Here is a 26,551-nt window from a genome sequence, read left to right as displayed (position 1 = left end):
GCAGTTCCCCAATTTACAGCACTTATTTTAGAGGGCACTTGCACAGTGCTTCACTTCCCTCTGGAAGTTTTGTTTGGTCTTGGTTTTGTTTGGAAAAAAAAGTGGATTTATATACAAAGGGCAGCAGATACTAAGAGAAAGTAAAGGTCTGCAGGTCTCCTGACTGCAAATAATACTTTATTATCTTACCGTCTTCTGAAGACTAGAGTATATCCCAGCTCAGCAGAGCTCCTACCCCCTTCTTTTTTTCTTTTTTTTTCCTGTCTGTTGTATGTACAATATCATGCCACTTCACTAAGATCAATGAGATTACTTGTTTACACAGCATGTACTCGATTGTCTCATGTCCTTTTAGAAACAGTTCCTGGAAATGCAGAGCTATGGTTGTGGTTGAACAACATTTTATTTTTCTCCTTTTTTTTTTTTTTTTTTAAATTTAAAAGCAAAACAAACAAGAAAGTGCCATACTTCTTGACAAAAGCTTTACAAAATACAGGGCCATACACAAGTCTCTTTTTCATATCAAGAGCTTCATTGTTTTTTTTTTCCCCAAGAACGGAACAATTGGCAACATTTTAGTTACACTGCCGATAAAAATAGAAGTAGTAATCAGTAAAAAACATTCCAGCAAAATAAGGATCTGTTGAGCAGCTTGCAAAACCCTGCAGAAGAAAAAATAAAGGAGATTCATGTAAGATCTTCTGTCAGCTCCAATGATACTTGTCTTTTGCTGTGTTCCCATCCGAAAAGGGCTTACCGGTGCGGCTACACGGAAGTAGTATGCGCTGTCATACAAACTAGCTACAGGCAGAGTCCAAATATGCTGACGTCCCTAGGTGATAAATGAGAGAGAGAGATTAGATAACCTTATTTCACATTCAGCTGGAGAGAGGGATAGGCTGTGGAAACATTTCATTGATAAATGCGGTGCAAAGTAATTACGATAACAAGACTTGAAAGCTACAGTCGGAGCATTTAAAGACAAAGTGCTGACTTTAAACCTTGCAATTGGGGGTTTGCTCTGACCAGCTCTGTGGAGGAACTGACAGACATCTGGCTCCCAGCAGCTCGCAGCTGGCTCTGAATAACTCTCTAACTCTAGTTTTCCAAGCAAACTCCACTGCAAGTAGAGATTGTCCCTGATGTGCCAGGTGGCCCAAAAGCCTTGATGTGTAACAGCAGCAAATTGCAATGCTGCTGTTTTTGAAACAGTGACATTAGCAGTCCTCAGTAGGCAGTGAAAGTTCCTCTGTATATTCTGAAGATACCAGCAGCATTTTTGCTCAGTATTTCAAAAACAGCTGCAAGAAAGATTTCATTGTACTTTTGACTGCAGTGACCTGTCAAGTACAAATGAAATAATATGTTTTGTATCTGAAATTTTTATGCTACATTGAATGAAATTCAGTCGTCACCTCTTGTTGACCTAATGATCCATTTTGGTCTGCCCACGATAACTTTTATTTCATCAGTTTCTAGTGCCTCCTTCATCTTTCCTTCCTCCCTCCACTTTCTGACACATTCTCTCTCTTGGAGATGGTATGTTCACATGATAAGACTTATATGAGAATTGCTCAGAGTCTAAATGATTGCCATCCTGCCCTTTGGTAAGGAATAAGCCTTCCAGTCCTTAGGAAAATCTTCTTGAAAGGAATTATCCAACCAGGCAGCATTTCTATTCCAAGTCATGTCAAACTTGAATGCTGACTGCTGCTGGAGGCTAGTGAGCTTTAGTCTTTTGATGTAGATTTCAGGTTGACACAGGAAATCTCTTTGACAACTTTTGGCAGTAAGCTTGAAGAATATTTCTGCATGGGAAAACTCTCTAGGTCTGACTTAATATTAAGGACTGTTAGAATTACGGCAGACAGGTCAAAACTTGGACAACTTATTTACTTCAGTCTGACAGCTTTGCAGCAGCTGCAGAGAAGCCTGTAACTTTTTGCAAAGACATTTGAAGAGTTTATCAGAAAGTCAACTTAAGGACAAAGGTACCCCAACCGCTCTAATTTGTCAAAGCAGCAAAAAGTAATTTAAAAGAATTAAGAACTTATCATGTGTGGTACCATAGATCAGAAATCTAAAGAAGACAGTGAAATGACTTCATCTTCACAGAGGTTTCTCCTACAATGTGTAGGAGAAATGCTACTGTCCTTGCTTCTGCCTTTCCCACTGTTTTAGCCAGAATAAACATTTCCAAGCAATGTAGATAAATCCGAGGACCTGGTCACATGAAAGTGTCGTATATTTCCAGAGAATTGGAAGGGAGTTTAAGGTCTTCAACAATTTACTGGGAAGAGTTTGCAAGCTCAGCTTGCCTGGGAAAAGCTAACATGTTTTTACAGCTATTATTCCCATCTAGACAATCAAGAGAATGAAATGAAAATATCTCTTGCTTTTACACTGAATAACTTTCCCTAGAGAGATTTATTGGTAAACTCCTGTTTGCACAGAAATAAAGGGGAATACTACTATTGTTTTCAGGGAATTCAAGGCCTAAAAATTAGAATTTACTACCCATAAGACAATAATGGAAAAGTACAGTAGATGACAGATTGGAGAAATCCTAAGGCCCTGGGTGAAAAATACTCCTATTTCTTAACTATCTCTGGAGTTATAATGTGTTATAGTGGTGAGTTAGGCTGGCATAGGCTCAAAACTGTCATTGTAGAGAGTCACTAGACAGATTTTTATAAATTTCAGCAGAAAATTGACTCCTTCAGAAAGACTGCATCCTAGTTATCTCATTATGGCCATGTCAAAACTAGCCGAGACTGGCAGACTCAAGGCACCATTTCGATTTCTACTGCTTTAACCAAGATCAGAATTTTGCAGCCATTAATTTTATGAGTCAGGTTCTCATGGTGGACAGCTTCCTTTCTCCAAGTGACCCTAAATGAATTATTGTTAAAGCAAATTTGACTAGTTGACATCAGCTACCCTCCTTTCCAGACTTTGGACTTTAAGATCTTCATAGTGTCCCTATCATCTCATTCATTCCTTACAATCAGTGGTGTGTAGGACTATCCAGTACAACTAGATATTATGACAAGTCTTTTCCACCTTCCACATCTCCCTCTTCTCCAGAACGCATCCACACAATGTTGCTTGAATCAAGGGATCATGACATTTTTAGCTAGGAGATCCTGAAGCGCTTATGAAAAACAAACAAATCTAATAGAAGGGACATTCTGGAGGGCAAGGAGAGAGGTGAAAGCTAACCCCAAATTATTTCAGCACTGTATGGCTTCAACAGCCAAACCTGTCAGAAAACTGAACACTTTTTCCTACATGCCATTTTCAAACAGCACAGTACCTTTCATGTAAGAGATGAAAAAACAGCCATGTGGTGGGCAGTATATAAAAATGATCCCCCCAAGCCAGAGTATTGCTGAAAATATATTACCTGTGTGGTTTCTAAGAAATCTTTCCCATTGCTTTGTCTTGAAGAATAATAGAAGCAATAATTTCCAAATGTAACTTTGCAGAGAAATACAATTAATGGTTCTGTGGTGCTTCAAGAAAAAAGAAAAACAAGGATCTATCCCATTGCTCTTAAATAGAAGAACCATACAGATAATACAATATAAACACAAAGAAAAATTCCAAAGACTTGAACTGTGGAGAAAGAAAGCAGAGGAACTTACTTCATTGGTTAATATGAAGAAACCTGAGACACCAACCTCTAAACTTGTCCAATTCCCTCCCCCAGAAGGAGGAAGCTTTTGTATTTGGAAACCTGGGTGGTCTTTGCAGCTGTTAAGATAAATCTAGAAAAGTACAGTAAACTTCCTCAAACTTTAAGCATGGTCATACCAGAAACTATCGTATTTGGCTTTTTTGTACAAATTAATGGTCATGACATGCTTGAATTGCACGGCTTACATCATACATAGGCATATCGCGCCTATGCCAGAGGGTACTTGGGCATCTGAACACAACAGCAGACAATCTTATGAAAGATGAACCCACAATAAGCCTTCAGACAGGTACCTATATAAATAGCCCCCATTTGTCACTGCACACATGCAAATATGTCATTAAAAAGAAGTAGAAAAATCCCTTTGTCTGGGAATACAGTGATAAATAGAATTTCATTCAGAATTCTTCAATAGCAAAGACCCTGTGGCCATACCTTCTCCAAACTATCCCTAGAGAGCGTCAAGCATTTCCTACCTTCACAGATGGCTTTTCTGAGAAGAGTATAATATAGATTGAAAATGTCCCTCCCCCCAAACCACAAACCAATATTCAGCATAAATTCAGCAACTGCTTCAGTGAAACTCTGAGTATGATGTATTAATCCCTACATGGGTGGGTTGCGTGATTAGTTTATAATGGCATACACTCAAAAGGCAAATTTTCAGTTGTTGTAGAAAACAACCAGGCACTTCAGGAGTACTTTATATTTCCTCTTATCCAAACAAGGAGGATGTTTACAAGGGTAATACCCAAAATCAAAAGACTGGACCTAAAGACCATACATAACTTCACAGATCACTGTATTGAAGAGACAGGATTCATGAAGTGTCATCAAGCAGAGTCCTTGGCAGCTATTCTGGTTATCACTGCCTTTTATCAGAGATGAACCCCAAAAGAAATCAGCAAATAGTTACTATCAAAAAAATGAGCCACTATCTTGGAAAATGTATATTATATTTAATTGTACTTACTTGATTTCCAGTGAGATTTCTACATCCACGGGTGTGTACTTGCTGACAGGAATAAGATAGCTGTAATTTCCAGACCTGAAAAAGATGATATTAATGCACATAGGATTTAAAGATAGGTAGTTTATTTGTGAAAACATGGAAATTGCATTTAAATTTAAAAAGAAAAAAATATTTAGAGATAGGAAAAATGCATGCACATGAGAGGAAACAACTGTGGGAAGAGACAGCCAGTTAGCCATGCCACATTAATGGTATTCTGTTCCAGTATAATAAAGCATAATAAAACTATTTACCTACCTGCACTGTGGGTTTTTACAATAACGACTGTCAATGCGTTGCTGTGTTTCCAAAATCTGTATGGAACTGATTGTTGTATCAATCCCTAAAAATATAAAGAATAATGTTTTCTTCTCGTTTATTTCAGAAATCTTAAATAAGAGTATAATAAAATTGCAGGTAGTACAGTGGCAGCTACTCCCTTGCCTGCCACTACAGGAGTTGCTACAGGTTTAAATCGGCTCTCAGTAAAAAGCCTTTGGTTGATTGCCTTCATTCTGCAATTACAGGGGAGATAAAATGCTTGTTGGATTCATGAAGACAAATATGTGGACACCTAATACTGTAATATTTTCTTTTGAGCAGACATCGAAGGCTGTTTTGATGGCAGTCCAAGTAGCCTACAAACATGGCAATGTTCATTTTAATGTACTAGAAGCCACACTCATGCAAGTAACTATTAATCTCAAAATCAGTATCTTTGCTGAGAGAAATAATCTGGAATGGAATGAAACTTGTTACTTATTTTGTGTGCAGAAAAAACACCGAAGTCTAATGAATATTACATTTTTTTCATAAAAGTCTGCCATTGACTTCTAAGAACTTCCAAGAGTTCTGTAATATTCTACGTATAAGAATAACTTGAAATATGAATCAAAATGGGCTCATCTAACCAAAATATGTATGCACTTTGATCCTAAGTAAACTGTAGCAATAGGAAGGACTACAAACAGTGCTAACAGGCTACTACTGTATTGATAGCTTCCTAAAGCTTACATCCTGAACCTGGAAGAACTTTTCTTCCTGTGATACTTTGGGCCAGCATCTCTGTGCCATGCAGGTATTCTCTAAGGTGCCTGGTTATGGTGAGCAGAAGAGTATAGCCACAACGACATGGCTCTTCCCTGAGGCAGATGAGCTCTGTGGAGAGCTAGGTGGCAAGAACCAGTGTGCTAGCAGAGCTGCACAGCTTCTGCTTTCACAGCTGGCCTAGGAGTCACTGCAGGGCAGCACATCCTGCAAAGCTTATTTCCTCTGGATACACCTACAGCATCTGATCAGTGTAGGCGCATAATTAGGCAACATCTCAGAAACCTATGCTGGCCCTCTTCAGTCTGAATTGTGAAGGTCCAAAACCAGAAGGGGGTGAACTGGTTTAACCCCCTGAGTGGGCCTAGGCTTTATCCAAACTCCAGCTTTTCCCTCAAGTATCCAAGTGCTGGTACTTCAAATCTGGCAATGTGGTGAAGGAAGCACATGGAGGACATGGTTCAGCAGGCCTAAGCCTGCTCTCCACATTGGACTGGGAACGCTGTTTTTGCGGTTTTGTTCCTCTGTTCTGCAAAAACAGTTCCCTATTCTGCAGAGGAACTTGATTATTGGCTAACCTGAGCTCTGATTATAAAACACCTGTGTGATAATATATACTCAACTTTCACCATGCATATCTCCACACGTATGCTTAATTGACAGATGGAAATTGAGCATGTTTGTCTCAAAGAACTAGCACAGAAGAACATTTCCCTGTGACACAGCATCTAATTAAAACATGTATCATAGTAATGCTGCAGAGGCCCCCTCTGGGGTGTATATCCACTGTAAAATAATCAGAAGAGGAATGATTGTTCCAAGATCATCCCACTGGGGGCATACCCAGGCAACAAGCAGAACCTGTGTTCTGTTCCTCACATGGCCCTAGGTAACAACCCGCTTTAAGTGCATGTCAATTTATAGATGTTTTACCATGTAAGTATTGCCTAATCTTTAATCAAACCTTTGTAAACAAACAAAAAAGATCAGGGCATCCACAAAAATATTAAGAATTAAAGATTAGGTATAGTTCTGCTCATACAGAATGAATGCCAGAACATGCCCTGAGAAGATGTGTAATCAGCAGCGACACGTCTTCAAAAGAAAAAAAAAGAAAAAGTTTTTTCAGTTCATAATGGCAATGCACAGTCAGCAAAAGGGGAGCCTGAAGTCAAGCCACATCTCAAAGAACCTCCTTTCACCTCCACTAACACAGGTAGTATCGGGATCCTGAGGCAGAGATGGCCCCCTTTAGCAGCTGATGTTGACCTAGTATCCACTAGGTCAACTAGGCCAAACCCCAAACGTTTCCTTTACACTCTTATCATGCATCTCCTGCACACAAATGCCATGCTCATATGCTTAAGCATTTTACTGTATAAGAGCAGTATTGAGCACCTTACATGGTTTTAGCTCATGAAGAAAAATGACACTTGTTGTTTTATTGCATTTGAAGCCATGTTTAAGAACTCATGAGAGAGGGCAGCCAGAATGTCTATAAAAATCTGATGAAAATATAAGAATAAATTGGAATGACAAGAAAATTACAGTGAACCTCAGGTATTTAGTAGAGTCCTAAACTCTAATTTCCTATAATGACCAGTTATAATTTAAACTTCTCTAAATTCCAGTAACAGAATTCCAAGTCTAAAGGCAGCCTTTCAAAGTTATACAATTACACATTTCAACAGTTAAAAAAATAATATGGACTTACAGTCATTTCCAAGATCAGGTCTTCCATCAGCTATTCTGTCTGGCTTTCTTTCAGGTAACATGTTACTTTTGTTTCCTGTGAAAGAAGGTATATACAAAAGTACCCAAGTTAGCCTTGCACAGTTGTAACAGCAAAATATGAATACAATTCCATAAGATACGTTGTTAATTATCTCTTGGATAAAGGTATGCAAAATCAACAAGAGAAACCTTCAAAATGCAAACCACCTCTACTCAAAAGACAACTACAGACAAATGACATCTGTAGATAACAAGAAACAAGATTCTGAAATTCTACAGGATACCTAAAACAATTCAAAAAATAGCCTATTGGAAACGATTTCCTCCCACACACAGAATATCACCTATTGTTATAAAGGCAGGGTGAAAGTCAACATCTAGCCAGGCGCCTCAGCACAACTCTGATCATAAAGCCACTCTTTCTTATTAGTGAGAAAATGAGTAAGTAGGCATCTGCCATGCAAACATAGGCCAGAGGAACAGCTTAGCTTTTTGAATTTGAGATGTAAGACACTGAGAACTGACCCAAGACATGGTGCTTCAGGCACAGAGGGATGAGTCACCAAACTAAAGAAACTAATGCAGAACTCTAACAACATAATCACCACATTCGCTATGTCACCTCTGCAATTTCTAACACTGAACTAGGCTGTCAAATATAAGTTGATGGATTTTTTACTCTTAATTTTCTCAGCACTTGCCTAGAAAAGTGAACGTTAAAGTATCTTTTGAATAATCATCACGTAGTACAACCTGGGGAAAGCAAAATGCCCTTCAAGCCCACAGGAGATGGTTTAAGGCTGGTCCTGTGCTTTTACGTTAATTGCCAGCCAAGAACCTGTCTAGAGGAATGTTACCAGTAAACTGGCACCAAGAAATGTTTATTTTGCCTAAACTAACTTGCTTCATCAAATACCATTTTATTTGGGGAAAAAATGGGATTGTGTATTTACAGAATACTGAAGTACTCCATTCCCGTGTTTTCCAAAGCAAACATTCTGATTTCAGAATGACTGTTTAGAACAGAAGTCACTATTTCATTATATTAAAATTTACTTTACAAAAGTAAGGATCAAAATGCATCATTCCACTGATACTGAAATAAAACAGCCAGACTGACATTACTGTTTGTTTATTTATTTATTCCAGACTTTGGCTTTTCTTTTATTTCGGTATTGGGAAATAAGAAAACCCAGACTTTTCTCATGCTAGTAGGTAACTTAGAGCATGGAATGACATTAATTAACAACTGGAATCTGAGGACCCAGAAGTGAAGTAATACAAAATTCAAAAAAAATAATAAATAAATTGAGATTTCCATCAATTTTGAGTTTTGTTATGAATTAGTGATACTGCTGCTAGTTACTCCTTGCATCCATTTTACTTGCTCATAATACAGACCTGCCAGTTCTACCAACTTAGATAGTAACTGTTGCATTTAGCAGCCAATTATTTTCCCATTTCTTTACACTGTGATCTGCAGTCACACACCTAGAAAAATGGCTTCTGAACACATGGCAATCAGTTATACATCCACAGTAGATCTTGAGACAGAGCTCAGAAAGGTTTATTCACTCCCTCCTTGTAATTTACACAGTAGTTGTCACATCTTCCTTTCCCTCTCTTCCTTTTTTTTTCTTTTAATAGTCTGGCTGTGATAGCAGTGCACTGACTGTTCCCTGACATTTTGCATTTTCATTAACAGAGAACCATTCTGTAGGAAAACCTATATCCACTGGTAAAGGCATAAGATTTTTCACTAAAAGAATTATGTTCTCCGTGTAGATAAAATACCTCAGCTATGCAAGTGTTGGCAGGCATACTTATTATATACTCTGATTTACTAAACATTTAATATTATGATTCTTGGTCTAGTGGATGATGGAAGAACAGTGTTAAGTGGGTATCAGAAATTTGTATAAAAATTAGGACAAAGACAGATTTACTTCACTAAGATTTCATCTGTTTAAACTGAATCAGTAACCACTATAGAAATTTATTTTTCCTTGTTTCTGTATTGTTCACAGTATTACTATTTCACTGTCCCATAAGCTGATGCAATCCAAATAACACCTAGAAAACTGGTCCCTGGAAGCAATTTTTTAGAGTTCTAGTTGCCAATCCAGAACATCAGGAACTAACAAAAAAGCAATGTAGTAGCCTTCAGCTCTGTCACCTACAGTAACTCCAAGGCCTCTCTCAAAGGCCCTTGTGGATCTCAAAGACCCACTTTTATTTATTCAGTAACAAATACGAAAGTACAGGCACAACTAGAATGAAATGATAACAACCAAACTCTTCGGATAAGATTCGGATTAATTTATCCAATAAATCCGATATCCTTTTTTTTTTTCTCAAGTGCTATCTGGTTTTAACTCAGGTGAGTTGGAATATTCTATAAGCAATATGGAAAAAAAAAAAAACTGCTGATGATTTCTTGTAATAGCACCTTGCTATTACAACTACCTTCTGAAGGTGATAAATGTAAATACATGAAGTTGACTGAAATCCACCAGGAGTCCTCACCAGGCTTTTATTGTGAGAAGAGAGACACCAAGAAGGAACAACACTCCAAGAGAAAGTAGGAACAGCCTCTGGTTACCAGGGACACTTAGCAGAAATGGGCGAGCAATGAGCATTAATGAGATGGAAGCAGAGAGAAGGAAAGGCCCAGATGCTGAAGGGTATTCACACTCTTCATTTCCACTGAAGTCAATAGGAGTTAGAAACTCTAAATCCTTCGGAAATTCCAGTTCTTACGACAAATAGAGCATGAAGAAAAACAGCTATATTAAGGTAGACTACATAAAAATGTGCTGAATTTTTGCTTAATAAAATTTGTCTTGCTTATGAATGCTTTTGTTTCTTCTTGAACACTCCTAGTAGGGTGACAGTTAGACCAGATTATCTTGAAGGTCTTTTCCAACCTTAATGATTCTACGATAACAGTCTTCTCCTCAACAAATTTGAGATGCAAAGGATTAGGATCTACAACAGGTGCACTCGATAGTGGTCTGCACCTGCACCAGTATGGCAGAACAATAAAAGGTCTGTTGAAAATGCACTCATAAATTAGCATGTAATTCAAACAGTTTTAGCTTTCCATGAATCAGACTAATCAGCTGATCCTAAAATGCCCACTTTTTATCTTGATTATTCCCCATACTTAATGTTCAGCTTTTTCTTTCAAAAACATTTTCCTTTTCATTTACCTTGGCTACAGCTACATTAAGCAGCTTGTTGGCTTTCCTTCTGTTTGGATTTTGTATTGACATTGTTACCTTCTGTCTGGGGACACATTCAGCTTCATTAAACTTGTGCAGATCTGAAATCTTTCAGTAGCTTGTGTACTGTGCTGATTTTTCACTCCTGGATCCACACTTAATGCTATTTGGAGCGTAAGACCTTGGGAATGTAATGCTTTGTGTATTGTTCTTATCTTCTCTTTCCACCTAATATCAAAAGCAGCCAGCTGGGGATAGAATGTTTTCATATTTCATTTTCAGCTGTCTACAATTCCCTCATTTGTAAATGAGATTAACATCTTTTTAATTAATCAACACTCTTTCAGGTTTCAGACCAATGCAAATCACTTAGATATATGACCTCTTGAAAGCACTGTACTGAGCTCTATCTGCCACAGGGCTTTCTGCAGCATTAATCACAAGAATCACAAGGACCACTAACATGCAGCCTGTCTGCAGACAACAGCACTTTGCAGTATAAAAAACGGCCAGTGAGTGAACCCCACTGAACCAGTTCATGTGGCAAGAGTTTCACAGCAGTTGGCAACGCCTGCCCTTGTAGAAATTTGTACTTCAGAGGCTGAACTGTGTCCATCCCCAATTTCACCTTAACTTGTCAACTATGATTGATGCAAGAATTGTTCTCAAGGACAAGAAAGGAAGAGTATGGATGCTGGGTTTAGTAACACTAACACTTCTAGACATCAACAGTATCAAGGTCTAGGACTGAGGAATACTGATTACAAAAACTTGTACGTACCCTCATGTATAAACTCTTTCTTATAAGTGTTATAAAAGTTGTAAACAATACACCTACTCATATATTACACACATAACATATTGCAGACAATTTCTGAAAGGGAATTCATTAGAGTAAAAGTAATTTATTTCATAGAGCTCTGTCTTCAAATAACGTTTCTCTACTCAAAAGCCCTGCCTGAATGAGCAGTTATAACTAAGCTTTATCTCTTCCTGTAGTTGAATTTCTGTCTCTGCCCACAGAAAAGATACAGTATTACCACAGTGTGACACTATTAAGTGTTTTGGTTTTTGTTTTAAATATGTTCATCCACCCTTTGCTATGCCCAATCAATTCCTGGCCAATTGTACCCAGAGGTTAATTAAAGGGATTAGTGACTTTCTGGTTCACATCAAATCATTTCCCACGAATCGCTAGCAAGAACCGTGACACCTAACAAAACATTTTAGGACCCAGAACTCTTGAAAGTAACCAGGCCAGATTTTTCAAAAACATACTGACAGAAGTGATGAGTAGTTATATCAGCAGTTCTGAAACACTGTGGACTAGGCATTATCTTACAAAGCTAACTACATTTAAAGATCCCTGCTTCTTTCTCCACACTCTTCATGTAGTCTTTATTCAAATAGCAAATAATAGAAATTCACATTTCAACTTACGTTTCTCTTCTGCATCAGTTTTCTCATAGATTTGGTATTTGAGTTTTGGTTGATGAATTGGACAACAATAGACCTTGTCACAAGGCAAAATGTCACAGAAATTCACTTCAGGAATCCTGCTGATGGGTTGCGTGCTCTGAGAAATCGTGCTTTCCTGCAATGCTAAAGAAAAAAAAGACATAATTCTCACTAGTGCTGTGTATCTATTAGCATTTAATAGTAGCATAGAAATTGAAAGCTTGCTACATGTATGCAGACCAGCGGAGATACAGTACCTGCTTTAGTGGTAGAGGGAAAGATTACAACAGAACTTGTGGAAGTGCTGATGAAGAAAAGCAAAAACAACTCATTAAGAAACAGACTTCATAGCTGTGGACCAAAACAGGTTGGTCCACAGTCTAATACTAATACTAATTCAAATACTTGCCTGGAAATATGATGTTTTTCAAAATGTCTGTCATGAAGGCTAAGCACATAAAGGGTCGATATTGTCAAAGCACTGTAGAAAGAGAATTATTCTGTAGTTTTACACCTCTCTCTTAAGTAACATAGTACTAATAACACCCTGACAACACTTTGTCCAAATGCAGTAATGTAAAAGTTAACTATCTGATCACTTCCCCTTTAGTGGGAAAAATTCTGACTGAATTTAATATTTTTTAGATGAGGTACTTTTATACAGCTAAATTCAACTCAAAATATGGTCAATTCTTTCATTGCAAATAGAATCACAATGCCAGTTCAAAGTATTCAGTTCATGGAGAGACTGTGAGCCACAGGTTTTGGGACTAGGAACAGAAAATGTCAATCTCAAAGTCCCAGGCGTAGTTTCCTTCCTATGAGTCCAATGCCACAAGTTAAACTTTTAGAGTGACAGTACTGCCCACCACATTGGGGAAAAGTTCAGTTTCTTTTCACTGAACAGAATCACTCTGCACTTCTGAAGCTGAACTTAGGCACAGAACAATTGTATAAAAAATCATGAGTCCAGCTTTACATCTGTAGTATGAGCTGCTGAGTGCACTTGAGGTGCACCATATATTTTGACATAGACATGGGTTGGTCGTACATGTGCCACATGTATATCTCACTTTTCTAAAGCTATTTCAACTTTGTAATATTACCAGGCATATTCACTATTCATTTTAATATATTATGTCCCTTGAATAGGAAGTGTGAGAGAAAAAAAAATTCTCACTCATCTTTCTGATAATTTAAAAAGGGAAAGGAGAAACAAGACAACTTTTGATAATTAGTTGTTACCATAGTGCCATAATAGCAACCAAAGCTATTATAGTCACCCGGAAAATCTTCCTGGAACAAGACTTTTTCCTCTTTGATAAACAAACCTAGAAAAAAAAAATGTTTGGTCAAATTAAGTGGCATATACCTAAGGTACTACTACTAGATTAAGAAGTACTACACTAGTCTGACTTAAAGTTAATCTTTTTTTTTTCAGAGGAACCATACACATCATTCCTATACAGAGGTCAACTTCTAAAGAGAAAAACTTAAGTAATGGCAGGCTCCCTAAAAGTGTGAGAGTGCTGCACACTGTTGATAGTCTGGGGATACAAACATTACACAGGAAGAAAGGATGGATAAAAATAACAGCTCCTTCTCTTTCCTTAAGCCATTTTTTCATACTCTTCAAGTATTTTAAAATCAAATGAAGAACTCTGTAAGGAATGGCCACATCTGAAAGATGAGCAACTTTCAGTATATGTTTAGACTATATTAAACCAAGTGTTGGTGTTCATACAGAAGAAAGGCACTTTTCCAACAAGCAGAATGATTTTAGATCATGGAGCATTTGATTGTCCTTATAGAACAAAGAAAATTTAACCTGTTATTTTCTCTTGCTCTTTGCACTGGCAAAAGAAAGATAGGCAAACGTGCATTGAATCACCTTAAAGAACCCGGGAAGACTATCCTGAAAAAGGTCAGCAGATATTCCTAACTAATTCAGTCCCTGTTAAAAGGGCTCTTCCCTTTTATACAATAATATGGGCAAGAGGTAGTCATCCAGCAATAGCAAGGACATCCTATTTAGGTCTTAACCACCTAAAAGACAGTATTAACCAATACAAAACAGAAGATGCAAACAGCAAACCACAGAGAAAGACTCAACCAAGAAACTAAGCTGAGGAAGAATTACTGCTGTGTGTACTTCCAAACTGAACTTTCAAACTTACATTTCCATGTAAGGCTGCACCGCACCACATGAGCAAAATAACTGGTTCAACAACTCCCTCCTGATCATCTCCTCCTGCACACCATTACACAGTATGGATCTGCCCCATACACACAATGTATAGACAAAAAGTAGAAGTGTCTCATACATATTTTCTATTTCAGTACAGGGAGCTTTTAAGCCTCTAGCATGATACTAAATAATTCTACCTAAGGGATTTTATTATATTTTTAGAAGCATGAAAACTTTCACCTATATTTCAGCACTTCCAAAAACTCTGTTATAGGCATATTTCACATATTTAGTTTCACTCACCTTGCTGGATTTTAGCTGGGCTGATTTTCTTGATGGCAAAAGACTAGTGGCTCGACTACACCTGCTGTAAGAGAGATCTCCCTGACATTCAAATGCTTCAGTAAGTAATAAATGAAAAAGAGATTTTTCAATAGGGTGTTAATGTAATTTGCTTTTGCAACTGTATCGTTTAAAAAGAGAAAGTCAAAAGAGTCATCAGATTCATTTTCAAGAACAAAGGCCTCCAGTTAACACATTCAGGTGAATGCTATTACATGCTACATTTCATTTCAAAGAAAGCTTGGGAAATGGTTTAGAAATAGGAAATGCCCATCACTTCCACTGAAATACTAATGAAGATTCTTTATTGCCAAAGAAGCTCTGCAGATTTCTCTTAGCATTGATTTCAAGCCTGCAGGGCTGTAACTGGACACAATCTATACTTGATTTACAAAACTGAAGTAACTACAGAAATGACTGCAATTTAACGGCCATTTCACATATTAATGTTGTCAGTGATTTAAAAAACAATAAGCATTTTGCATTTTTTGCACAATTTTAATGCTGGAAATGAACTGAACTCAACTGTCAAGCAAAATCAGTTTTCATTTCTACCACAGACACCACTTCATTAATTTCTGTGACAATTATTAGAGAACATTCCAGGCAGACATACCTGACTGTGCTCCCTCCGCTGATTGTGGACTTCACACTGCTTAACCGTTTCAGCCTGGCCAGTTTTCTATTCCACTGTTCCAGTTCTTCTATTCTGACTTCAAGGTTGTTGGTTAGTTTGCAAAGCTGTTTTACCGCACCTACATTCTCCATAAAGATCTGATCCTGAGAAGGAAAAAAAAGACAAAAGCAGATACAGTACATTTATCAGTCAGATGCAACAAGCAGTAATGCATACAGAATTCACCTGTGGAAGGACACGCTGAATATTTAAAATGCTAACACAAGTTAACTCACTGTAAATGGGAGGTCACTTTGGCTATAAAATCCCTTGGCTAGATTGTAAAAGTGCTTGTGTTCAATTTGCAGTAAATTGAAAATGAGGATTTGCAGAAAAAAAAAAAAAAAGGAAAAAAAAAAAAAAAAAAGAACAAGCTAAAGGGCTTTGTAGACCAAGAATTTAAACTGCATTTTGAACTTATACTGTGCTGAATTTTGAACATTAAAGATGTCACAGCAAGCATCTACTATTTGATTTGTAGTGTTGCAGTTGTTACATTGATTTCAAAACCCCCTAGCAAAATATAGGTCCAACTATTTACCTACAGGATAGACTAACCTGGCTGAAACAAGCCAGAATTGCTATCCATGTCCCACACATAACTTGAGCTATACAGGAATCAGTGAGACAGGGAAAGATCCAAACCAGAAAGTCAAGCTGTGATGGCCAGATGCTTCAGCCTCTTTAGCACCTTATAGGACTCCTTTAAGTCCTAATACTGGGTGATCAGCTCTGCAACGAACACAGTTCAGACACAGTCCATTTACTCTATGAGAATGTTTTGCTCAGCACAAGGAAAAACCTTGTGTTCTACCCTCTGATTATCACATAGGTATCAACCTGATGCTGGAGAATTCCTCAGTACATACATCCAGGTAATAAGGATTTTACCCATTTCTGAGCCAAAAATAGTTACTGACCCACTACAGGAACATAGTAAGAGCATGCTTTCATTGCTGTGCTTGGAAGAACAGCTTTCTCATCATACTAACAAACAACCAGACTGTTGCTATTGGATGCTACCTTGGATGAAGCTGTTACCGGCATTTAATGTTGCTGAGTATCCTAGCCTATTCAAGCCATGGAGAATTACAGTAAAAGCAGTTTTGCCGTTCGCCTTGTAAATACCACACACGCCTTTCTTTTAAAGGTAACTACCTTCCACAAAAATGGACAGTACTTTGTATAAACAGAACCAGAGCACAGGTGCTGGTGGTAAGTTGCAAACTTCTCTACCACCAGAAGACCAACGTCCTGCTTACTAAGGAGTGACTTCAAAATAACCACGTGTGCCTAGAACTGTGAGATCAATTATATAGTCACTCATCCTCATATCAACGGTATGTAGCAGCCACCATTTCCATTCTCTTCAAATCAGGTATGGATCTCTTCTAGGTGACTTCAGGTAAATGAGAAAATGGCTCACCTGGAAAAATGAAGGAATACTTTCTTTGGGAAAAAAAAAAAAAGGACTGATTAGAGTTGTACTGCCTCATTGATGACAAAATACTCAGCACTGTGTGGTTGAGAAGAAAGATTCTTGTCCCAAAATAGCAAATTTTCACACAGATAATATATCTCCCAAGAATATAGCAGAGCCTGGTTCAAACTTTTAATGAAATCAGTTTCACAGAGATTAACAGCTCCACACAGGTAACAGACAAAGAGACACAACCACACCAGTCAATATCATGCTTATCTTGAACTAAAGTTGGAATGCAAGGTAAAATAGTTCAAGACCTTATCACCTGCCTGACTGAAAGCAAAGACATAAGGCACTGTCATCCACATATCCTTTTATTATTTAAGGGACTGAGATACTCTGATGATGGGAGCTCCAAGTATTTAGAGCAGATATTCCACCTAAGATATCAGTTGTCCCAAAGCTCTGAATTCAATATACACCTTGATGTGTTAGACACAGGTCTCTCTCCTGCCCCTGTCTCCCTCACCAATGTCACAGAATTGACAATTCACATGCTCTGTAACAGGTGCTAGGAGAAAGAGCAGAAAGCAAGATAGCACTGCAGTAATTTACCTAACCTTATTAAAACAGGAGGAAAATTGTTTGTGAAGTGATCCCACACCTAGCCAAGTAGTCAAGAAAAAGCTACCTAGTAAATACGCCACCACTGTAACAATTCATTCCTGCTTGGGTGACATTCATAGCAGAAAGACACCCTGCAGGGTGCAGGAGGCTTTCTCCATCTCCATCACATCACTGGATCAAATTCTGGTAGGCACCGCCCAGTAGTGCCAAGCTACTGAGGAGAAAGGCAACATGACAGGCCCAAACGGCAGAGCTATCAGGCACTGTTACAAACAGTATGTTGTGTGACACTTCAGGAAAAAAAAAAAAAAAAAAAGAGAGAGATTTCTATCAGATACATTTTGCAGCTTTTTTTTTCCCCCATTAAATCAAAAGCTCAATTGTCCAACCCAAAAGTTTGGTCAGAAAAAAGCTGACTACCCCAAAGCAATTTTCTGAGGACTCAAAAAATGCAAACAATGTCGCAGCTCTTACACAATGTACAATGAAGGACTAAAAGGCAAAATAAACCTAGTGTCAGTATCTAACACCAGTGCTCTTCTATAACAATCTAGAGATCAGCTGGAACTCTGACCAAATAGAGCAAATTTTCTAAGTCTCTTTTTCAACACTGTCTCCAGAAAGCCCCTCTCCCCTGTTCAAGCAGACAAAGCCCATTTGTTCATCTTGCAGGAGATAAACCTTGTCATACTTAGTCAGCATAAAAGTAGAGTGTCCTTTAAGTAGCAGATGGAACTGAAGGATTAAAAATAGTCTGGACTCCTAAAGAGAGGAGAAAGAGGGGGCTAGGGAATGGTCTGACTTTTCTTGGCTGTTCTCCACGCCTCCCCTGACCTGTATTCACACACTGACTGACAACAAAAAGACCCTACTACCACTTTCAGCACGCCCACAGGGAAGCACTGAGAGCTATAAGCTACAACAAGCAGGATACGGAGCAAGTTTTCTGTCACTGTCATTAAACTACTCTTTTCCTGTAAGCCATCTGAAAACTTATTATTCACGTGGGTAACATGAACGCTGAGATGTTCAAGAAAATGCTCTTTCCACTGTTTAATTCAAGGTGTTTAATTCATGAGACCTTTATATGGAATACTGCCTAGCAGATTTAACCTTTGAAATTAATCTATTCGTAGCCTATCAGAAGAAGACAACAGAAAATTTTGATAAATATGTTCTCTAAGCTTGTTGGTGTAAACTTGTGTTTTCTACTGAATAGTGAGAGAATGCTTGATTATAACGAATAAAGAATCTTGTTAATGACATCGTCCAAGCAAGACAGGTCACCCATCTGGAAAACCTCCCTCTTTCCATTATCAGCTGTCAGTGGTATAAGGCTGGGAAGCGGTCCCTGACCTGCAGTGAACCAGCGCAAAACAGAGGGGCCACTCTGAGCAATGTTCTGGACAAGAGATGTCAGCAGTCAAGTGTGACTGGACACTGACTGACAGCACCTTGCAATCCTATTTCTACAGGAAAAGTAGGGGAAGAGAGCACAGGACAATGGACTAAGGCACTGATTCCAACCTATTAGCATGGCAACTACTCTGTGCACCATAAGCATGTTATAGTAGTATAACTTTGAAGTTATAATAAATATTTCAGATAGACAAAAAAAATTCCCACAGAGCACACACAATCAGCAGTTGCATTTGGTGTGATTACACGAAGATTTCAAATAAGGACATTTTTATTTAACAAATGGAATGCTATCATTGCTTAACTCATTTCTGGAGCATTTAATTAACTTCAACACTTACATTCAAAAGAATGTTTTGGAGTCCCACTTGTTGGCCCAATGCTATGAAATCACTATCCAACTTTATTAAGAAAATTTGAAGTTTTTTGCCTTTTGTCTGCTGTTGTATGGTCATCTGACCAGATGATCTTGAAGGTCATTTCCAACCTTAATGACTCTAAGATTTCAATGTAAATACTTTCTGTCTTTGAAAGATCCAGCCATTTACTAACACCTGATGGTTCGGTTTTCCTCAATGATTTGCCAAAGACTGCTTTTGTAAGTACATGTGCAGGTCTACATCTTTGTCTAAAGCACAAGTGGCATATGTTTATAGCTCCACACATGAAAGGAAACATCTAAATACACACCTCCACTTTCCCTCTCAAGGCCATACCTTGTCAACCATGAGGAAGTTTTCTATTTTTTCTCCATCATTACAAGCAACATCTCCAACTTCTCTAACAGCTTCAGGTAAAAGCTCCTTCACTTCCTGGGCTATTATTCCTGTTCACAAGATAACAGAAACAAAAGTCAGGAAATGTAGCGCCTTTTGTAGCATTGACCACCTTTGTGTGTTTAAGTCGAGTTGTCTATCGTAGAAGGTGCAGGTAGGGTCAAATATGTTCTAGAATTTCTCTGTGGTAGGAAAATCCAGAATTTCACTTTTCTTTTTTTTCTATTCTACAGAAAACAAACAGAAACATTGAAAGTTCCCTTCCCATTTCTCTGCCATAAGAACAAAATTGTTTCTGATCATGTACTTCATTCTCATTAAACCTTGAAAAATCATCTTCTACCTTTGATAATTGAAATCGAATTTGGAAATATACCAGGAATACTTAATTTTGGCACCTTCAACTCACAAGAGAAACACAGCAAAGTAAGCAATTGAAGTATACTAGAAATGAAGATGAAATAGCAGGGTGTTAAAAGGCACTAGGGCACAATGAACAACAGCAGAACTAAACGAAAAATGGGAACAGAACTGACTGAATACCTGTTTCATGGGTATTCTTTATTCCCATAACAGATGCAAATTCAGGCTTGTAGTCATACTCCACCAGCCTCATTTGTGTTATTCTTCTCAACTGCTCATTCGTATCAACCTAGTTGGGCAAATACCAAGATTCATGTGTTGAGACATTAAGAATGGTTGTGGCATCTAGGACTTCACTGATAGAAACAAGCCTAATCTGGCCATTTGGCTAATCTTTGCATCAAATAATACAATCTTCCCACTCCCCATGAGCAGACTGCTGTTTGTATTTGTATTGCCAATTACCCTTCAGCCCAACAACTCCCATTTACATATACCCTCAGATTCTGTGGTCAGCCTCTTCCGAAGGCCACAGGCCATGGCTGTACAGAGCACACTGGTATGCCACATTCCCTTAGGCTAGCATTTTAGCACACCCAAGATAAAGACACAGCTTCACATCTCAGAACAATGATCCATACACGTGCCGTGTTGCAAATGTAAATGCCCTAAATACTCCATAGCCCTCACCTCCCGGATATTCTCTTTTGCTCGGCTGTCAGATGGATGCATGACTCTGCCCATAACTTTTGCATTTCCGCAGACAACCAGTGCTTCGTCTGGTGTATCTGTGTTAATTCCTACTCGACCGTGACAGACTACCGTCTCTGGAACATGTCCTCGCTGCCACAGTACATCACTCTCATTCTCAAACTGCCCTGGGTTAGATGCCTGGGAGAAAAAAATATATGTTTAAAGATATAGCATAGATGTACTATTGCTTTGTTCCATTAGCAATTCAGGGAAAATAAGATAACAAATCTTTAATATTTAAATTGTATTTGTGAGCTTTTTTTAAAACACTAACATAAAAAACAGAGTGGAGCCGATCCTAAGTAATTGTTTCTGCTCGTAAAACTCTGGCCTCTTTGCTCTTTCCCCTGAATTCTATTTTATTATCACAGTAAGATATATTATCAATGTTCAAAGCTTTTCAAAGTTTAACTTTGACTTTATGCCATATAGCCTTCCTCAATTTTTCAGCAACTTTTAGCTGAGGCTGGAAATCAGAAAAGAGAAAACAATCTAGAGATTAAACACGTGGTTCAAAAATACATATTTAAATATTTATGTAATTTTACATGCTTTGGCCATACTTGTTTCATTCTTTTACATGTTGTTTCAAGAACTTTTCCAGCATGTACCAAAAGCCTGTACTGAACAGATGAGAGGACCAGAGATGATCTTGTTTGAATTCACAGGTCCTGTTCTCATAAATAGATGCTCCAAACCATAAACGTCATGTATAGAAGGTTTCTAGAAATAACCCTTGAAAATGAGTAAGTGGAAAAAAGAAGCCCAACTACATTACCTAAATGGTAAATTACCAATTTAATTGTGAACCACTTGTGGAAAGGGATCATTTTTTCCCTGTTTAACTGCACCTAGCACAGTGGAGCCTTGCTCCACAACAGATATATTAAAACTAGGAGCAGGAAGGGAGATAGGAAGAGGTAGTGAGACCACTGCCCCTATCCGTTCCCTTTTCACAAGCATCAAAACATTTGCTGGGGAGCCACAACCATGTAAGAAGAATAGGGCTTTGCAGGGCTGAGGTTTTCTTTTCAGGCCTATTCTATTTCCTGCAGTAATTCTGCAGCAACGTCACACAGACAATCACCTCAGCACAACTGAAGGAATGGAGAACTGTGGCGCAGGGGCAGAAAGGAATCCAAAATCTGCTGAGGGCTACAGCTTGATGTACATTTCTTTTGGCAGTAGGACCAGTGTAGGCAGCCCCCTCCCCAACATTCATTTCCACCTGCCAGCCCTCAGTTGATACCCTGACATAGACCAGGATGGAGGAACCAGCCTGAATTAAAAGCAACCAAGCAAAAAAATTAGACTTGCTTTTAACACAGATTCATCCCCTTTTCAATTAATTGCAGGACCCCAGAAAAGCAGTTGTACCAACACAACTGAGGAGGAGTGTGGTAACAAGAGCAAGAATTCTGATAGGAACAAAAATGAGTCAAGTATGGTTTATTCAGTGCTGCCCTGAAATGAAATGTACCTCAAACCATAGCCCAGGAAATGCTTACATTGTTGTTAGCATTTTCACAATAAAACACACACACAAAAATTAAGTCACTGATCAAAAGTCTTTTGACATTCTAAACAGCTTAAGTCTTACTAATATGCCTCAGAAAGAAAATGGAATAATGAGGGTTTTTTTCAATTATTTGTGGTTTTGAACTGGTAGAAAACAATGCTTAATGAAAAAAGGCAGGAACAAATTTACTTTCTAACAGCAATTTCTGCAAGTTACAGTTACCAAATGAGTTTTGCTTTTGGCGACTGAGATACTACAGTATAAGATACATTCAAAACCTGTTTGCTAGGTTCCAGAGACCTGCGAAGTCTATAAATAGCAGTTCCTGGAGAGGTCACCATCTGGACAAATGAATAATGATGACTATCTGGTTTACCAAATGTCATTTTCATTGAGGGATCCCAGAATAAATGCATTCACAAAGTCTCTAAAATCCTCTGTAATGTTTAAAAATAATTCACATTAGAAATTCCATGTCAGAGAAACAGAGTCTTTCAAAGAACACCAAAAAACAAAGGAGTGTGTATAATTAGAAAAGGTATTTGTTTTCAATAATTAATTTAGTCAATTTATTTACTTTTTTTTTTTTTTACTTTGAATTCAGGCCTCCAAATTTGAGTCTGAGCAGAGTACGATTGTGACAAGAAGTTCACAGTCATCTGAAGGAGTCTCAGGTTTTCACAAGGCTTTGACATCTATAGTGCATGGTGTTGTGCACTTACCACTGTTCGCCACAATTAGAGCATGATCTGATATGCCTGATAACCACTATTCAGCTGGTAGTTTTGTTATGTTATATTTCAGTATATAAAGGGCCAGAACAGGAACCTCTTTCTCTTGCAGAGCTTTGCCACTTTAAAGGAACCAGTGGCTGGCTGAGGTTACCCTGCCATCCACTAAAACCCTTTCAGACATCTGGAAAACTGCCTTTTTTTTTTTTCCTCCAGCTTTCCTGTTGACATTTTCACCACTTCAAATCATAGCCAGTGTTGTTCCTTCTGCTTTTCTGCCTTATTTTTCTTTGGCTGGATAGTGGACAGGTTTGCAAAATCCCATTCATTGGATTCCTGTTCAAAAACCCTGCTCTCACGTGCATTGAAAAAAACATTATTCATTGAAATTTTAAAAGACTCTAACATTAAAAATGGAAGAAAAATATAAATTTCTAAAATCTTTCTAACTCTTCTGGAGTTACACAGACTCCCATGTATGATTCGCATGAAAAAGAGGCCAGAATAAAAAAGTTTTGGCAGCCCTAACCTTCCCTTTGCAGGGCCTTCTCCAACCAACTTACACTGGAGCTCTGCACTTTCTCACTTTTCATACCCTAACCCTTTCTCTAGGTAGTGCCCAGGTACAACACAGACCCCTTGTCTTTGGCTCACACAAAAAAAGCCCACCTGAAAGCTCTGGGCAGCTCTCACGTTCAGCTGGAATCCCTTTCTAGCCCCACTGATGTTTCATCTTTCCACTTTACCTCTCCCTTTAAAACCCAACTGGAACCCTAACCCAAACTGTAGGGAGGAGCTATGTTCCTGCACGGCATTGAGCTTAGGCCCAAACAAAACTTTGCTGGGACTGAAGACCTTTTGCAGCGCTCCCCTTCCTTGCACGGCCCCTCCATAACTCCCGTTACATTACAACACTGTTTTTTTTGTCTCTTCCAAGTCTAACTCTAACTGTAGGTTAAGGCTGAATATTAAAAGGAGAGCTTTATTTTTCAAACCTCTGATCCACATAAAGGTTATAAGGATGAGAGACAAATTCTTCCTTTTATTGTTTTGAAACATATATTACAACCACGAATTTAAGGGCTCAAACACACTGGAAAGTGCTAGCCATAGGTCTTCATCTTTCCAGAGCTGCTTCTTTGCTTGCATTTTTTTTTTTAATTCTCATTGTCCCTTGAAAACGAAGCATTTAGCCAATGAAAGCATTTACCAAATTCCTGACAAGTCCAGGCAATTGTTTCACCTCAAAGGAAAAACAATCCAGAAAAATCAACATATTCTGTATTCATAACAAGCTTTCTTTTTAAAGTCTTCCATAGCCCACTTTTAGTGTTTTAAAATTTGGTAATTATGAGATAGAAATATATTCATAACGTATGCAACTGTTTTTGTTTTTTGTTTTCTCCATATTTTTTATTCAGTGGTAATTTTTTACACTGGAGAATCACTCCCCATAGTCTCCTGTGAGTATTAAAACAGTAAATGTGAAAGTAATATAAATTTCTACCTACCCTTACAATGATCTTTTCAGAGACATTTGCAGACAGCAGGTAGAATTGATCCTGAGAGACAGCATACAGTCCAACCACCAGCATGAAGTATCTAATTTGAAATTTATTTCATGAAAAAAAAAAATGAAATAATGCCTTGCTACAGAAGAAAATAAGAAGTTTTAAATACAACTGCTACTGTTGATACATAAAAAGATAGACAGAACATTTTAAAAATATTTGTTACAAAATGAACGAGAAAATGTTTGTTCCACTCTCAAGTAATATGCTCATTCAATCACCCAAATCACTGAAAATGAACAACAAAAAAAAAAAAAAGTCACAAATTTAAGTAATGAAGACTTAAGGACGAAGAATCCTCTTTCTCCAGAAGAAAACAACAGTTATTTGGGATGGGATCTTTTGGCTTCTTCAGTATCTCAGCCAACAACACTCTGGCTATGATTTCCTGAAACAATCTTTAATCATGAAGATATTTTATTTTTTCATTCGTTTGTTCTCATATCATTCTGTGACTCTAGAAGAGAAGCCTTTAAGCAGATATGAAGTATCACAGAATTTGAAACAAACAAATCACAGGATTTGGCAACACTGAGATTTTTAACACACTTCAGCTCCACTCTAAAGTAGATGGTCTTTTTTCCAATTCCCACACACAGGCTAACAATACCTTTGGTCAGGATTAGGTTTCCCCTTTTTTCTCATGTTATTTGCTGTTGTTTCACTGAAATGCAACCTTCCCAACGTTACTTTAGTTATCTGGTCCCCTGGCAGATCAACTCTAAAACACGAAAGGAAACAAGATTAGGGAAATAACTATTCGGAGATCTCCCTGGATCTACCCAGATTTTCTCAAGCTCATTAAAACAGTTTTAAGAAAAGCTGATAAATGTAAAAATAACAGAGATACCCCAGTAAAAATGCAGCAACCCTGGTTTATAAAAGTGCATAAAAATCACACTGATCTTGTCAAGGAGATAAACATACACAATAAAGGACCAGGAATGAGAAACTGCTCTTGTTAGTAGGAATCTTTGCTTCTTGGTCTGTTTGTACACAGTTGTGAACATAATAAAACCATATGTGCACCATATGATGAGAATCTGTTGCTTGCCAAGGGCAACATTGCTTATTATTGGATTTGAACTTACATATTAAAATTTTAAAACAGATTACTGCTTGACTTTTTTTTTCATCTGCAGTTAATTTGTGTGTCTGAAAGCATAAAATGTATATATATGTCTCAAATACATAGTGGCACCACTCTTGTAAGTAATAAATAATAAGCTTAAAGAGTTTGCATGGAGAAAACAACAGTCCACCTGCCACCTTCTTGTCTACTATAAGTGAAAATTCCACCATTGTCACGCATGAAACAATTGACATGCACCCAGAATCTACTTTTCAGTATGTAAAAGGAATAACAATGCTATGATAGAGTTAATTAAGTGAAAATACAGCTCTTTGTCCAAGTTCAAAGTTCATACTTTTGTAGATGTATATTGCAGCCTTTATCCAAACACTGTCCTGTCAAATTTGACAATGTCTTATCTTTTTCTGCTGTAAGGCTTATTCAATTATTTTTAGAGAACAGACCAGCTGCAACAGGAAACACTTAGAAAAAAACAAATACTGATTCTGCTGCTGACTAAGATGCAGAAGAATGGCAGACAGTTCCCAGGAGAAGTTGCATGTATGTTTCTATTCAGGTCACTTCCTGTGAAAAGCACTGCAAATATATCTCATGTCCATGTAGTCTCATGCCCCCACAGAGCAGGAACATTACTTACATTTCTTAGGGTGGGAAATGCATCCAGCATCCAGCTCCAGTACCATAAAATAATGCTCCTAGCTGAATGCAAATATTTAGGATGGGCATTTGTAAAGCTACTGAATTTTTTCCTTAATGAAGGGAGACCAGGTATATATTACTACTGCAATTTTATGTACTCACTGGGAACAGAATTTGAATAAAGATCAGAAGATGGATTAGAGATACTATGAGTTTCCAAGAAAGAACTACATCAAAGTTCAGCCCACTCTATTAT

General features: G+C 37.9%; 1 protein-coding gene across 1 annotated transcript in view; it reads right to left on the bottom strand.

Moving 5' to 3' along the window:
- Positions 1-473: 473 nt before the first annotated feature.
- MYRFL (myelin regulatory factor like) overlaps positions 474-26,551 on the bottom strand; it is a 44,770-nt gene continuing 18,692 nt past the window's right edge. The window contains exons 9-25 of the mRNA XM_040544769.1: positions 25,174-25,284; positions 24,504-24,594; positions 20,680-20,880; positions 20,170-20,278; positions 19,567-19,676; positions 15,322-15,485; positions 14,667-14,730; positions 13,421-13,506; positions 12,585-12,656; positions 12,433-12,479; positions 12,158-12,319; positions 7,474-7,548; positions 4,971-5,055; positions 4,674-4,748; positions 3,407-3,515; positions 758-832; positions 474-662 (exon numbers count right to left, since the gene is read on the bottom strand). Coding sequence (XP_040400703.1) covers positions 576-662; positions 758-832; positions 3,407-3,515; positions 4,674-4,748; positions 4,971-5,055; positions 7,474-7,548; positions 12,158-12,319; positions 12,433-12,479; positions 12,585-12,656; positions 13,421-13,506; positions 14,667-14,730; positions 15,322-15,485; positions 19,567-19,676; positions 20,170-20,278; positions 20,680-20,880; positions 24,504-24,594; positions 25,174-25,284 — 1,723 coding nt within the window. The 3' untranslated portion in view covers positions 474-575. The remainder of the gene's footprint in view (positions 663-757; positions 833-3,406; positions 3,516-4,673; positions 4,749-4,970; positions 5,056-7,473; positions 7,549-12,157; positions 12,320-12,432; positions 12,480-12,584; positions 12,657-13,420; positions 13,507-14,666; positions 14,731-15,321; positions 15,486-19,566; positions 19,677-20,169; positions 20,279-20,679; positions 20,881-24,503; positions 24,595-25,173; positions 25,285-26,551) is intronic.

The sequence above is a fragment of the Cygnus olor genome, chromosome 1 (assembly GCF_009769625.2).
Source record: "Cygnus olor isolate bCygOlo1 chromosome 1, bCygOlo1.pri.v2, whole genome shotgun sequence".
Taxonomy (NCBI): domain Eukaryota; kingdom Metazoa; phylum Chordata; class Aves; order Anseriformes; family Anatidae; genus Cygnus; species Cygnus olor.
Note: the sequence above shows the minus strand (reverse complement) of the source record. Positions and strands in the feature narration are given on the sequence as shown.